The 17134-nt window shown below is 29.5% G+C and overlaps 2 protein-coding genes across 2 annotated transcripts in view; one reads left to right on the forward strand and one right to left on the reverse strand.

Annotated features, from left to right (window-relative positions):
• Nucleotides 1-14380, forward strand: part of Taz (tafazzin, phospholipid-lysophospholipid transacylase) — a 31778-nt gene extending 17398 nt beyond the window's left edge. Inside the window, exons 3-6 of the mRNA XM_065513857.1 lie at nt 10678-10806; nt 10872-10979; nt 13526-13914; nt 13981-14380. Of these exons, the coding sequence (XP_065369929.1) occupies nt 10678-10806; nt 10872-10979; nt 13526-13914; nt 13981-14025 (671 nt within the window). The 3' untranslated portion in view covers nt 14026-14380. The remainder of the gene's footprint in view (nt 1-10677; nt 10807-10871; nt 10980-13525; nt 13915-13980) is intronic.
• A 516-nt stretch (nt 14381-14896) lies between these two features.
• On the reverse strand, nt 14897-16840 carry Mos (Mos oncogene). The gene is given in 6 exon segments (XM_065512928.1): nt 14897-15553; nt 15614-15836; nt 16131-16237; nt 16306-16421; nt 16487-16641; nt 16711-16840. Coding segments are annotated over 6 exon segments (1260 nt in total). The 5' UTR covers nt 16713-16840.
• Between the last annotated feature and the right edge of the window lie 294 nt (nt 16841-17134).

Raw genomic sequence — 17134 nt, forward strand, 5'->3', positions numbered from 1 at the left:
TCCTGGTTTTTTCCTCATATCTCAGACATTTGTGGACCGATTTTGCTGATTTTAAATAGCAAACTAATCGAAAGCATGTCTGATAGAATTATTGAAGATTTGGATCCCGAAGATATCTGGGGTCTTCAGAAAATTGATTTCAACAGATAGACAGACAGACGGACATGGCTTAATCGACTCCGCTATCTATAAGAATCCAGATCCAGGTCGGAAATGAAAAATGTAGAAATTACAAACGGAATGACAAACTTATATATACCCTTCTCACGTAGGTGAAGGGTATAATTAAGAAAATACATACATATCTTGAATATTTAAACTTTTTACAAAAGTATATATATTCTAAGTCCTTATGAAATTCTAAGAGGGTCTAGCCATGTCCGTCCGTTTGTCTGTCTGTTGAACACACAATAGAGCCCAAACGAAAGGAGCTAGCTGTCCATAAATACTCTCCGTTGATAAGGTTTATTTGGTATTGAAAATGGGGAATATAGGTCCATGATTTCACCTAGGGTTAATTGTGAATATTATGGTACAGTCGACCGATTTGATATTTTTCAACAAAATCTTAAAAGATATACGAATAAGTAAACTCCCCTAATGATAATGGGGAAAATTTTAAATTAATATAAAGGTATGTGTGTCATTTTAAATTTGTTGGCAATTAAAGGAAACATTTCAAACGAATTTAAATAGCACAAAATTAAGAAAAATTTATAAATAAATCTAAATGCATAAATAAATTTATATAGTTTTTAATTACATGCATCATACCCAGTATATTTACTGTAATGAGAATTATAGAAATAGCAATGTAAAAATTATCATTTGAAATTTAAATTTAGTAAATTTAACAAAACGAAAGCAAATCACAATTGGCTTTCATGGCAAAGCTGGGAGGAACATCATTATTCATTTCCGTTGGCCAGCATTTTGTATTGAATTTGGACAACTAAGATAAATGAGAGAGTTGAAATAGATTAATTATAATGAGACGAAGATAATTATATTTAGTTTATTCCTAAAATTTACTATTAACTACACTAAAGTTCGAGCAACCTCTAAACTCTGTAAAAGTAGTAAAGAATTGAAATCTTATTTCTTAACAAAAAAAAAAAAACGGCAAAATTTATGCGGAATTTTTGCAATTTTGTTGCTTTTATTTTAAAACATTAGTACAATATAAATTTGTTCAAAGTATTGGCCATTGTTAGCTATAATGTTTTTCCATCTTTCTCAAGCCAATTTCGGATACTCCGTTGTCAAGTGAATCGTACCTCAGAGAGAGCGTTCTGCATAGATCGAAACAAATAGTAATCGGACGGGGAAAGGTCTGGAATAAAAGGTGGCTGAGGCAAAACCTATTTCAAAAGAGGGAAGATGATTATTTCTAAGTAGTGAAGATGATAGAACTAGTTGCAACATGTGACCTAGCGTTGTCATAATGGAATATTACGGTTTCATGTCTGGCTTTTTTCGGCCAATGCTCGCTTCAAACGAATCAGTTGCATTCGGTACAGGTTCCCTATAATAGTCTGGTCATAATAGACAGGATCATTTTGCTCCCACCAAATACGGAGAATTCCGTTAGTGCCGTGGATATTTGGTGTCGATTCGGCTTTTTGGCCGAGTTTCACGTACGATCATATTTCATCGCAAGTAATGATTCGGTGCAAAAATTATATTCTTTTATAGCGTTCAAGCATCATTTGGGAAATGCAAAATCGTCTTTCAAGGTCTCCCGGCTCCAAATCGGTAGCAAAATTCTTTACTTTTGGGTGAATCCTGCTGATTGCTGCTAGCGAGCTCCTAAACAATTTGCAAGCTCTTGTTGAGTTTTACAACAATCTTCATGGAGTAATGACTCCAATTCTTTGTCTTCAAACATTTTTGGTTGGCTTGGGCGATATTTGTCTTCCGTGTCAAAATCAGCACTTCTGAACAGCACAAATCATCTCTGGAACACATTCACATTAGATACGTAAAAAAACAGAAATATTTTGTTCATTAAATTTACATTACATCGATTCATTTTCAAAATATTTTTTTTATAAATCCAAAAATCGAAAATCCTGCATTTTAAAATACTTGTTTAGTAATGTAATGAAAGAATTAAAAACTAGTTCAAAGTATGCCAATTTCGAATAAAACACAATGAGGGAATAATTGGTTCTAAAAAAAATCATAACAAGATGAGTTAGTTATATACATATCTCTTACCTTCAAACAAAAATCATTGATTACAGAACTGGTTTCAGAACCGTTCCAAGAAAGGTGTATTGGCTTCGTAACGATTCCTTAGAACTTGTAACGAAGGTGAGAATTTCAAACTGAAATCATTAGTCGCAACGCCAAACTAGAATGGATATTACAGTGCACTCGCGATAATATGAACACCAAATATGAACACTTTTTTCTTCCTTGGCTTTGAACCTAGTGCAAAGGCTTTAAAATATGAACAGCATATTTTTGTTTTTCAACGGATTTTTTCTATCTACACATAGTGTGCCCTGATAGGCTAGTCGATAATGTGCTGGACTATTAATCTGAAGGTTGCGGGTTCGATTCCCGCCAGAGACTCTGGGTGTAGCTGCATACAAGCAAAACGCACAATCTTGCAAAAGCGAATTTTAATTAGTTCATATTATAGCTCTGTTGCTGTATATATACGTTCTTGAACTAATTGTGCAACTAAAACAGTTTTTCTTGGATACTTTTATTATTTAATTTATTAATTAATACATTCACAATAACATACATAGCTCTATGAATTTACTGTGTTCTATATTATTTAATATTGAATGTACGAATCGGTTCCACTGTGCTTCATTAATGACCCTGTTCACTGTATTCACATTGCGGAAGTTAACAAAGACAAATATATCATATGTTTTTTTTTATTTTTATATTAACAACGTAATTTGTTGACGCAATTTATTTATTTAACTTGGTTCTTTAAAAAAGAATTATACTAACGCTAATCTTTAAGTAATATTTTTATAAATGTTTAAATATTTCGTAAAAATAAAAAATATTTGGTTAGAATCATAGATAAATACATAGAGCGGAAACTAGAAAAAAAATTACTCAAACTAATCACATATACGAGTGTTGTTTTCACATAGTTTTTTTTAATAATACATTTTCACCAGTTAGGTTTTGTACAACTGAGTTAGGTCTTTGACAGGAGAGTTTCCGATCTTTGTGTATTTTTCTATGGTTAACATATTGAAAGCTAATTCTTCAGAATTAAATTCAGAATACAAAATGACTGTATTTCATTCCATGAAATCATTCTTAAACTAATTCAACACGTTTTAGGAATTAATAATATGAATTTATTCGTAATGAATTATAATTTGATTTAGAAAATTTAATTAATAACTAATACTTCGTTCATTTACACTCAGATATCTGGTCTTTTTAATCCTGATAATTTGCGATATATACGAGTTTCAAATAATCAGTTTTAAAGCAAACTCATTATGTACATATTTATTATATACATAGTTGTGAATATATAATTAATGGTCATGAATGTTATTCTTTGTGTAACAAGGTCATGAACATTTTTAAAATGTTCTAAAAAATAGTCTAGTAGTGAGTCAATGACTTAAATACACATAAAGATACATATGTTAGTATGTACACAAGTTTATTTTTACAAGTTTGAAGTGGTGGGTGCTGTTGGCAAGTGAGTGGCTAAAAAGAAAATTTTAAATAACATGACCAGCAACAACATCAAATATTTTTGTATTCGGTAACCAGCAGAAACCATTTTAAATGCTACTGAAAGCTAAAGCTAAATTATCTTTTACAAGCTTTTATGAATTACCGCAAAATCGAAGAAACATTTCGCACACCCAGCTCAAAAGTGACACAACTCAAAATTAATTTTTGGGGTTTATATCCACAATACACTTGTATATCTATAAAAAAATATCAGTGAATTTCGTTGTTGTTAACTGTTGCTAAACATTTGGGTCTTCGAATTATTCGATTTTTCTCTTGATCGAATAAAACGAATAATTCGAATAAGAGATTTTAACTTGTTCGAATAATTCGATCACACGTTTAAAATTAATCGAATTATTCGAATAATTTAAATTTTTTTTAAACAAGTAAAGAATGATGTTTGAAAATAACCTTAAAGTTAACAATTCAAGTATTGATAATGTTAAAAAACATTCGAAAACAAAGTCCATAAATTTTCAACAGAAATATTCTGATTAGATTAACTCCCGAACAATCTACAAAACAATTGACTAGCAAACCCTTTAGTTTCCGTTTTGGAGCTATGCTTTAAAAAATTTGAGTTAGTTGGACATGATCCTGAATTCAAATACAATATAAAAGTATTAAGAACTTTTTTATGTCATTCATCAATTCGGGTTTTAAATTGAGTAACAAATTCTTTAGTAAATTAATTATTCACTATTTCTAAATTATTTATAACAAATTGTATTATACATCAAGGGTATCAACGTTGCCGAATCTTTGATTAATAAAGTGGTCATGTGGAATTACACAATAAAGGGAATCTGTTCAAAGTTTGATATCATTGTCAGTGAACGTGGCTAATTTGAAGTCAGGGAGTGCATGATTGACGCATTTACAAATACGCAAAAAGTTTATTACCATGTTAGACAAAGATCTTCAACGATGGTCAAAATCATGTATAAGACGAACTCCATGCTTTTCTTGCAACAAAACGTTAGTTTGCAATATTTGTGTTTATCATTCGATTTATTAAATATTTTGCAACACTACGTACGCGGTTAATAACATCACTTATATACAAATATTTTAAGATCATGGCCTTCATCTATTTCAATATAATCATTATAAATGTCATCCTCAATATCACATTCGACGACCGTTTCAAAATCACATTCTCCATCACATTTAACTCCACTTTAATCTAAGTTAATATTTAGATTATTAATTGCGTCTTCTAATATTTCGCCAGCTAAATAACAAATATTTTATTCCGAACCTTTTATTTTCATCGGTTCAAGTCCTAAGTTAAAAATTTTGAAAGATTTGTTTTTAGAATTGTTATAACTTCTTGCAGTAATATTTAGTTGCATGTTTATAGAAGGAGCTATCGGAACACTCATCTACAGTGGTAGAAAGTCCCTTTGTCTTTAATTATTTGTCGAATTTCAAAAACAATACAATTTTTGTGAGCCATTATTACTTACTTAAATTTGAAATTATGAAAAGTTTTAAGCAATTTAATAAATTTAAATATATATGAACATTTATTCGTTTTATTCGATTATTCTACATAAAATTGTTCGAATTATTCTTTATTCGAAAATGGCCATTTTAAAATTGTTCGAATAATTATTCGTAAGAAATTATTCGATTAATCGAACGATCATTAGTCGAATGAATACCCTACTAAACATATAGTTATGCCTTTCATTATGTTTCAATTGGTATACAATTTTTTGCGATTTCTGAAAAATTCAAATTTTGAGTTGTGTCACTTTTGAACTGGATGTGCGATTTTGTATTTGAAATCAAAGCCCTCAATCAAATTTAATCAATTTGATGTTAAAATATCCCAAAATGTGTAGACAAATATCTATCTCCAATATCTATATATATAAAAATTAAATGGTCCATGTATGTAATGGCATCACGTGAGAACGGCTGGAGCGTTTTGGCTGATTTTTCTTTTATTCGATTCGAAATTTTCAGGAGATGGTTTGTAAAGAAAAAAAAACTCGGAATACCCTGCTTGGGTAGCTCCCAATCAATTTGCAAGCTTTTGTTGAGTTTTATGACAATCTTCATGTAGTAATGCCTCCAATTCTTGGTTTTCAAACTTTTTTGTCTGGCCTGCGCTATCTTTGGCTTTCGTCTCAAAATCACCACTTCTGAACAGCACAAACCATCTCTACTATGTTCAAACCGATGAAACACATTCACCATAAGCAAAACTTGCAGCATATGACGCTTTGTTGGCACAAAATTCGACATTTTCGAAGCAAAAAAAACTTTGTGTTTTAATTATAATGTTCAAAAAATAAGTGAGAATAAATTACAGATATGTATGTACCCTTCAAAATGACATATAAGTTATTAAAAACAATATCCGCGTTCAGAAGATACGCCATATAATGAAAATCCCGCATTGTCCGTCTATCTGTTGACAGAGTAACTTACAAAAATGATTGATATCACAATATATCAGGTATAGACCTGATTAGGTTGCTATTAAAATCGGGAAAATCTGCCCAAAAATGGCAGGGATATAACAACCACGCATACCCGATTTTTATATAAGTTATTTTATATAAGTTTGTCCTTCCGTTTGTAATTTCCACAATATAATTTTCCGACCCTATAAAGTAGAGTGGTGGCCACCAATTTAAGACAAATACTTGAATTTTTTTCATCAACTGAATTTTAAGTGCGATAGAGCCAAAATAAAAGGACCTCTTTGGGTATGAAATTTATTATTAATGTTTCTAGTTTCTGAAAAATGTTTGAAAAAATCGGTAAAACATATATGGACAAAAATATGTGGAAATACGTTGACCACCTCAGCGAACATCCGCTGTTAATAACATGATATGACCGAAACTAATGGAACTAAAAATACGAAATTTGGTCCGAATATTTTATAATAATAAAATTATAATGATATAAATGTGAGAAAATATGTTTATTTAAAAAAAAAAATGTTTTGGTCAAGTTGTAGAAAAATTTTATGTGTTCATGGTGAATATGTATGAATTGACACAGTCGAATAAAACACACTTGTGTGTTAAAACAGTCCTCATGCATATATATTTGTGGAAATATTTGCAAAAATAATTGACAATTACATGGAATTTAGCAAACAATTTTTGTCTTAAATTCCTGGCCACCACTGTATATATATTCTGGATCCTTATTGATAGCGGAGTCGATTAAGCCATGTCCGTCTGTCTGTCTGTCTGTCTGTCTGTTGAAATCAATTTTCTGAAGACTCCAGATATCTTCGTGGTCCAAATCTTCAATAATTCTGTCAGACATGCTTTCGAGAAGTTTCCTATTTAAAATTAGCAAAATCGGTCCAAATGGCTGAGATATGAGGAAAAAACCAGGACAACTTCGATTTTTGACCTATATCTGGATTATTAATATAGACAATATGGATATCTAATGATAGATATTTCAAAGACCTTTGCAACTACGTATATAAGACCATAGTAAGTTGGACCTACAATGGGTCAAAATCAGAAAAAATATTTTTTGTCACCAAAAAAAAAAAATTTAAATAAAAATATTTAAAAAAAAAATTTTAAAATAACAATTCCTAAATTTTTTTTCCAAAAAATGAAAAAAAACAACTTTGGAAAAAAAAAATTTTTTTTTGTTTACCTAAAAATATTTAAAATTTGTATTTTGAAGTATAATGTGGTGAATATAGCTCTCGTACTTGTTTTATATATTTTTTACCTATATCTCGATTACATTAACAATATGGATATCAAATGAAAGGTTTTTAGTCAAATATTTTTATAAAAATATTTAGTAATGTGTTTATTGAGATTTAGGCCTTTGAATTTTAAAACTCAAGAATTGAATTTTGAACTGAATGGGTCTCGAGTCAAAAAGTCTATGATAAACACATAATAACTTTGGTAAAATTCGTTAAAATTGGAGATTAGAATACCGAAAAGTGCTGCTATCTGTTCGCTTTAGAGTGGATTCTCCCTATTGTTGAGTTTATTTACTTGAATAAATTAAAAAAAAATATACATATATTTAAGCTTTTTTATATGTCGATATGTAACAAATGTTTCTGAATATGTCTTATATTCAAAAGAGCGGGATTGGAAACCAATACAGTTAAATACTAAATTATATATTGGCGAATTTACTACATGCACATGTTTTTCCCAGCCTGCTATTAACAATCTACCCAGTGAACTTATTTTGCCGTATTCTGTTAGAATTTGTACAAGTCGCAAATTTCGTACGACAACGTACCGCAATTTGTAATAGTGGTTGTTAAGAAATCGTATCTCATTGTCTGGAGAAATTCTGATAGCCTATCAGATTTGTCTGGAAGAATTCTGTACGCATTCTGAGGTAAATGCCCTAGAAAATTTTTAATAAAACACAAATGTGTCGTATTCAAAGAAGCGGTAGTAGAAACGAATTCTCATTTAGATTAAATGATTAATAAAACATATGATATTGTTCAGAATTCTCTTACAAATGTCTGATAAAACATATGTTATTCTTACGACATTTCGCACAGAATTCCAGACATTGTTCAATAAGTTATCAAAAATCCGAAAATGTGTGTAAATGAAATATAGGCAATTCAGTAGATTAATTGCCAAAGTTTGTGATTATTTCTGTCATCAGATATGTCGGCAAAAATTATGTACTGGGTATTTTCAATTACTTCCGTCAACATACTATTATTAGCTACTGGCTATAGTATATATACTGAGGTAAAAGGAAATTGCAATTATTTAAAGATATAAATGCGTAAAATACAATTAATGTAAAACGATTTAAAATAAATCTTAACAATTTTAATTTAGTTTATTGCGTTAATAATAAAAATGTCAACATTGATTCAATTTAGCAACCCCTTATGAATACAGCAAATAAGTAGGAAGAAAGATGTGTTTAAAGAATTGTAATAAGAAGAAAATAACTAGTTTATTACATAAAACAGATTTAACTATCTAGGTGTTATGCTTGTGACTTGATAACAACTATGTTTTAGTTTTTGATGAATTTGTTTTTTATGGGTATCTCTTAATAGCATTCCCAAAGCATTTTCTTCTTGACCAGATCGTTTAATAATACTTTATCCAACAAATGAAATCTTAGCTACATACATATGTATATAGTATGTACGTACATAATAATAATAATAAATTAACAACAATCTTACATAAACAAATTCACACAACACGCATTTTGTTTTTAAATATTTTGTTGCTGACACGTGCCGAAACTAAAGCATAGAGAAATACACATAAGTGGAAATTAAAAAAAATCACATACGAGTTTTTTTATTGTTTTCTCATAGTTTTTTTTTTGCTAATACATTCCCACCACATACATACGTTTTTGACAACTGAGTTAGGTCTCTGACGGGAGAGTTTCCGCTCTATATATATTTCGGTATGAACTAAATCATGTGTTGTACTAAAAAGTTTAATTTTGTTCTATTAATTTATTTTAAGTTTGCTGTATTTTATCTGTTGAGGTGTTAGAAATTGGGTTGATTTAGTTTGTAAAATTGAATTAGTTTTATTTTCAGATTATACAGTGATTGGCAATACAATGGAAGTATTGATACGTATATTTCTAAAAATAGAGTTTTCTAGGTTTTCTATTAAAATATAGTAAATTTCAGCATTAAAGTTTAACAAAAAATACATGCATAGAATGTGGTTATATTTCAGAGCATGAAGATTGTTGTCAACATGAAGATTGTTGTCAAACTCAACAAGAGCTTGCTAAATCATTGGGAGCTACTCAATCAGCAATTTCAAAAGGTTTGAAAGCTGTGGGATTCAGAAAGCAGAGAAATTGGGTACCATACGGATTGAAGACGATTTTGTATGTCTGTATAAAAGAATATAAATTTTGCATCAAATCATTACTTGCGATGAAAAATTAATCCATTACGATAACCTGAAGCGTAAGAGATCGTATGTGAAGCCCGGCCAACCAGCCGAATTGACACCAAATATAAATATCCATGGCGCTAAGGTAATTCTTTGTATATATTGGGACCAAAACGGTCCTATCTATTATGAGCAGCTGAAATTTGGCCAGACTATCACAGGGAACCTGTACCTAACGCAACTGATTCTTTTGAAACGATTATGACAACGCTAGGCCACATGTTGCAATACCTGTTAAAAACTTTTTAAAAAGAAGTGGTTGGGAAGTTTTGCCTCACCCGCCTTATAGTCCAGACATTGCCCCGTCTAACTACTATTTGTTGCGATCGATGCAGAAAGCTCTCTTTGGGATACGCTTCACTTCAGAACAGAGTATCTGAAATTGGCTTGATTCGTTCTTGGCCTCAAAAGATGAGCAGTTCTTTTGACGCAAAATCTATATGTGCCAGAAATATGAGAAAATGTCAAAGGTAACAATGACCAATACTTTGAATAAATTTATAAACGTGAACATAGTCGAAAAAAACTTTTCGATAAAGAACATCGACTTTCGTTCGAGATCACAAATTATACAGAGTTATCACGAGTTTTATATTTCTCCCTTTCTTTGAGAACTGCATTTGCTGCGATTTACTTTTACACACAATAAATTAGGTACCAAAATTATTGCATATTTCTCTTCTCATGAGAGCTGTCCTAGCAACTTTGTGTTCGAGCTTGAGTAAAAAAAATGTTTATCAATTTTATTTGCCCAAATATTGTTCTTTTATTAAACATTTCGTTTATGTTTCTTTTGTGAAACTTTTTTAAAACCTTTTTCGAAAATTTCCATTTTTCATCAACAATTTTTTTCACCAGCAAATTTTTTTTTCATCAATATTTTCATCTTCAATTTTTTTTTCACTAAAATTTTAATTTTCCCCCATAAATTTTATCTTCGTCAACAATTTTTTTTTCACATATGTATATTTTTTATGCTTACATCTAATATTAATAATTATCTTCATGTCTATTACAGTTATTATGAATAAAACAAAAGTTTATAATAGAGAAAGACTGATAGAAGCAGTGGCTAAACGACCACCCGGAGTACCCTTAGTAACAGTATCAAATCATCATTCCTGTTTTGATGATCCCGGACTATGGGGTTTGTAGTTGTACTTTGAATTAAAATAAAAATAATACTAAACTTTTCAAACCTAAATTTTGCAGGTGTTTTGCCAGTGCGTTACGTATGTAATTCCTTAAAAATTAGATGGTCTATGGCAGCCCATGATATTTGCTTTACAAATAAATTTCATTCGACGTTTTTTATGTTTGGTAGGTGATAATAACAATTAAAATTGATAATAACAACAAAAGGATATAATTTCCATTGAAATTTCAGACTTTTTAAAGGCAATTTTACTGAAACAAAAATTTAGCAATTCATTCCATACAACCATTCCCATTATAGCAAATTCTTTAGCTTCATTCAAAAGCCTTTATTTCAAAAGAATTCTTTAATTCATAATGGAATTAATTCATAATAAATTTCATTAAATTTTTGTATTAATCAAATCTAAAACAAATTGCACAAATTATATAGATATGAATTAGCTGGTTTCTGCAATATGGCAATAGAAAACAAACAAGAGCAAATGTCAAAATGGTTGTGGTTTGGAAAGAGGGGCAAATATACTACATACATATGTATATTTTATTTTTTCTTCATTCAGTTTTATTTAGCTTTTAATCAATTAAAATAGATTTGAATTTTAAAAATATTTAATAAATTCAATGGTTTTGAATTAAAGAAAACTTGAATGAGTCAATAAGAAATTTATCATATAAAGAATTTATTCTCATAGGATTGAATTCGCGCGTTTGAAGTACTAAGGAATTAAGCCTAAGAATTAATTCGTTAAGGAATGGTTAAGAGCTACAATTTAATTTGATTCAATTCTTTAGAAACTTTAATACTGACGCTGATTTGAAATAGTCTTTGCGGATCGAAAAATTCAGTGATTTCTTAAATTTACAATTATTTAGGAATACATAATTGTTCAAGCAAAAGTCTTTTTATACCCTTCACCATGAGTTGCAAGGGTATTGGGTGTATGACTTAAAAATGCAGCATTTTTAAAATGTTTAGCTTTTATTTTGAAACATTTGTACAATATAAATTTATTCAATTTATTGACCATTGTTAACTATAACATTTTCCCATTTTTCTGCCAAAATATGCTAATTTTTTAAGGCCAATAATTAATCATGCCAATATTGGACAATCTGTTTTAAAGTGAAGCGTATCCCAGAGAGAGCATTCTACAGCAATCGAAATAAATAGTAGTCGGACGGGGCAAGGTCTGGACTATAAGGCGGCCAAAACTTCCCAACCACTTCTTTCTAAATAGTTTTTAACGGGTTTTTAGCAGCTCATATTAGATAGACCCTTTTTGCTCCCACCAAATATAGAGAATTACCTTAGCGCAATGGGTATTTGGCTTTGGTGTTAATTTGACTGGTTGGCCGGGCTTGAGTAGCTCCCAATGATTTTGCAAGCTCATGTTGAGTTTGACAACAATCTTCATTGTAGGCATTAATTCTTGGTCTTCAAACTTTTTTGGCTGGCCTGGGCGATCACCACTTCTGAACCGCAAAAACCATCTCTCGCAGCTTGGAACCGATGGAACACATTCACCATAAGCTTTGGTGAGCAATCAGTGTGCTTGTCCAGCAGCACTTTTTTATACCCTTCGTTTAAGTTTGTCATTCCGTTTGTAATTTCTACATTTTTCATTTGCGACTCCACAAAGTATATATATTCTGGATCGTTATATATAGCGAAGTCGATATAGCCATGTCCGTCTGTATGTTAAAATCAACTTTCCTTAGCCCCCAAATAACGTAAATACATACATCAATATATCGGGAATTCTTCTTGCTCGGTTGCTATTTAAAATCGACAAAATCGACCCACAAATAGAAATACATATAAGGAAAAAACCGGGACAACCTAGATTTTTGGCCTTTTTTTGATCTATATATGGATTACTAAGTCAGTAATATAGACAATATGGATATCTAATGCTAGATATTTCAAAGTCCATTGCAACGATGGCAATAGTAAGTTGGACCTACAATGGGCCAAAATCGGGAAAAATATCTTTTAACCCAATTTTTTTTTTCATGAAAAAATTGTTTTGTCATAAATTATTTTCTTAAAAATTACAAAAAAAATTTTGAAAAAACTTTTTTTTTAAAAAAAATTTTGAAAAAACTTTTTTTTTTAAAAAACAATTTGGAAAAAAGATATTTAAAAAAAAAAATTTTAAAATAAAAATTAAAACAATGTAAACAAATTTTTAATTTTGTTTAAAGAAAAATTCGGCACAGCCGAATATAGCTCTCTTACTTGTTTTGAATTAAGGTAGTGAAGCAAAACTTCCCGCATATGACGCTTTGTTGGTATCTGTAGCTGATATAATATTATCTTGAGAGAATTCTGTGAAAATTAATCACCCTCAGCGAGTTCAAACGTAATTTAACTAATATTGATTCACATTTCCGTACAAGCTTTTATTTTGGCATGTTTTTGCTGAAAAAATGTCCGTTTTGAAATATTTTAACATTAAATTGTTATAATTTTTCTTTTTACTTGACAAATCAGTGACCGCTGTATTTTTCATAGAAAAGAAATTAAGACAACAGTGGAAATGTTTCTGGCCTATCTGAAGCTGATATAAATCGTAAATGAAAAATATCCTTGAAATCATTTATTCAAAAATAAAGTCTGAAATTTAAATGGAAATCATCCAAATTCTTAACTAACCAAAAATTTAACTTTTTGTAATAATTGTAATTTGTAAAACATCTTAAAATAGGAAAATGCATTCCCGTAATACGTGGCTGTGGCGTTTATCAAGATGCCGTCGATATTTGTGTACAAAAAGTGAAATTAGGTCACTGGGTACATGTGTTTCCTGAAGGCAAAGTGAATATGACTAAAGAAGAGATGCGCCTGAAATGGGGTGTTGGTCGTATTATTTACGAATCTTCCAAAGTGCCTATAATTATACCCATGTGGCATGAGGGCATGGACGATGTGCTACCAAACGTTGAACCCTACATTATAAAGTGGGGCAAAAGAGTAACTGTTAATATTGGCAAACCTATAGATATGAATGATTTTATAAATGATTTAAAAAGTAGAGGAGTTCCTGAACCAGAGGCTAGAAAACTAATTACCGATAAAATACAAGAGGTATTTCATGTAAGTTTGTTTTTTATTAAATTGTGCCTGATTTTATAATAAATAATTTAAATTTTCTACTTTTAGAATTTACGCTTAGAAACCGAAGAGCTTCATAAAAAACACAAATAGAATTTCGTGTGAATTGTTGTTTGTATTTTTTTTACTTTACTTTTACTTTTTTCTTATAGTAATAATAAGTAAAACTATCTATAGTATATATTCTTGATATGAAATCTGTTGATTTTGGTTTTAAATTAAGCATTTGTTAATTTATTGCCTTTTTAATGTTTTACTTTAAAACGAAAATAAAATTTAAAAAAAAACAAAAACAAAGAAATCATGTAAATTTGATACAAAAGATGAATAATATTGAATATTATTTTTTAAGAAATAAGCTTACTGTGAAACTAAAACTGTGTCGTGTTATTTATTGAGAAGACGAACAAATGAGTCCTAAATAAATTGTATATATTTAAAAGAATAACATGTTTATGTTTGATGTTTTTTGTGTTTGTAATCGATACGTCTTTAGTGGTAAAGGCCTAACTGTATTCATTACGGAAATACTATTTATTATGTACAAACTGTATAAAGATAATACAGGGCTACAATGATTTTGGTGCCGCCAGAACTAAAACTTATTTTTCAATGCTAAGTTAAGTTGCAGTTTCCATTTGAGTCCATTCTACTGCATATCAGATATAATCATGAGAATTTCGGGTTTGAAAAATCAGTCGACCCATAAGTGGCTGATGTTTTACTTCAGTCAGGATTTAGAGCTGGTCATAAGACAACTACGACTTTAGTTTTGGATATCATTGAGAAAATATAAAAATTGTTGGATATAAAAAATATGTTAAAACAGTTTTGTTCTGAATAAAAATGTGGCTTTATTATATCCGATAATTTAGTAAAATTAACATAAAAAAAATAAATATTAACATAAAATTAAAACAAAACATAAAAGAATAGAAAAAAACTTAAACTAAATAAAACTCAACTACATATACAATATAATCTACATTAATTCATTAAAACATTTTAATAAATCCCAAGTTTTGGGTCTTTGATTAAAATCACTGAGCCAGCAGGATTTAAATATTTCCTCATACATCTGCTCCTTTTGTGGAGAATCAATAAAAACACTATAATTTTTGAATACGCTCGTCAAAGCAAACGCATCGATGAGATTAAAATCTTGTTGTAAATCACGTTTAACATTCAATTTCTTTGGATTGGTATTCAAATTTTGATTTAAATCCTTTAAGGGTTTTCTTTTCATGTCAAACTTTTTCACAGAATATTCAGCACTTGACACTTGTTCTGTTTCTAGCAATTCACATTTGGTTTTATTTAAAATATTGCGTAAATTTTCTATTGAACGGTACGATAAATTTGTGGAATTTGTTTCACACAAACAATTATTGTGTATGTTAGAGGAATGTTTGGTAATTTGTTGCATATTTGATTGTAGAGCATTGGGTCTCAGTTTATGTTTAACCACTTGATAGGCCACCACATCATTACATTCCAGCCAATAGTAGGGCATACGACGATAAGACATTTGCCAAAGTGTTATGCCAAAGGCATACACATCTGCAGCAGCACTTATATATTCTTCTTTTAGGACTTCTGGTGCCATGTAACGTAAAGTGCCCTGGAAATAGAGTAAATGTTATAGATAGTTTGCCAGTTTGTCAAAATTTTGTTTGGTTACCTTTGCTAAACCTGTTGTTTGTGGGTTTTCTTTAGATATTTTTATCGATGATCCGAAATCACACAATTTACATGTGTACCTTCTGTATGGTTTATTTAATATAAGTTTTTCTTGCGGTTTTGGATACATTAGTTGTACCATTATATTTTGGGGTTTAATATCCAAGTGTAACAAATAGTTGTTGTGGCAATGTATTAAACCTGACAATATATCCGAGGCAATGCTATAAAGATTTTAAAAGTAACACCAACTATAATTCAGTGGCTTGATAATGGACTTAAGGCTGTAACTACAATTGTTTTCAAATTGAATTCCACCGAAAATGCCATATTGAAATAAATAAAATTATTGAAATCATATTTGCAATTCTTAGAAGTTATCGGAATAGAATATTTAATACAGATGAAATGTAGCTTTTAAAAATAATGAAAACAAGCTTTTAAAATTTTTGGCCGAATTTTTAAAGTTTTACTAATCAAATTTAAAAGAAGCTGATTTTCCTAAGAGTAGTACTTACAATATGCGGTGTACCAAAGGCAATTCAATCGTATCCAAAACATTTTGCAAACACTGGCCATTAAAACGTTCCATTACAACTATAGAAAAATTGGTAGTGGATTCAATCTAATCAAATCAAAAAACATTTCAATTAGTTTATTATTTGTTAACAAAACTTTTACAAAGAAAATAACCTTAAAAATCCTCACTATATTTGGATGCAACCAACCCAATATATTGGCCTCATTAAGTGTTGATTGTTTATTTACATCTTCTACATTTTTAATAATTTTCACGGCCACTGGTTTTGCTAAAATAAAAGTAATTTCAATTGTAATTAAATTGAATTGAATGCTGGCTTAAATTGTTTATTACCTTTATAAATAGCCTTAATTACCGTGCCATATGTTCCTCGTCCCAACAAATTGTTTTTAATTTGATTGATTGGTGGTCCCTCTTTTAGAATTTCCAAGCGATTTGGTGTGTTTAAAATTAACTCATTTTCTTTATTGTGGATTTGCAAAAAGGACCTTGGGAAGTAATATAATTAATTTTAATATTTTTTTTTTTAAATTTCTTTTAGCTTTTTTCCAACTTACATTTTATTACATTTATTTGGTTTTGTTTTGTGTGACGTTTTTAATGTTGTTTGTGTTTCTCAAATTTCTTTTTTATTTTTAACTTCTCAAATAACGGTTTTTTATTACTGTTTTTGTTGTATTTAATGGTTGGTGTTGATTTATTTATGTTTTTCAATTAATGACGTTTAGAAAGAAAGAAAAAAGTTTGTTACTAAAATAAAAAAAACGAAAATTAATTTATTTTCGATCGAAGAAGACTTATTATAACACTACACTACAACTTTTCCAACTTAAAAAAATGAGAACTTTCCATTTCATATAATATTTATAATTTAGAATTCAGAAAAGATCACTAGAAAATTCGATTTTTCATTTCACATTCAGATAACACCAAATGAAAAGGAGATTTTTCTAATTAAAAATTAAGAAATTTCTAAAATAT

This window comes from Calliphora vicina, chromosome 5 (assembly GCF_958450345.1).
Source record: "Calliphora vicina chromosome 5, idCalVici1.1, whole genome shotgun sequence".
NCBI classification, from domain to species: Eukaryota; Metazoa; Arthropoda; class Insecta; order Diptera; family Calliphoridae; genus Calliphora; species Calliphora vicina.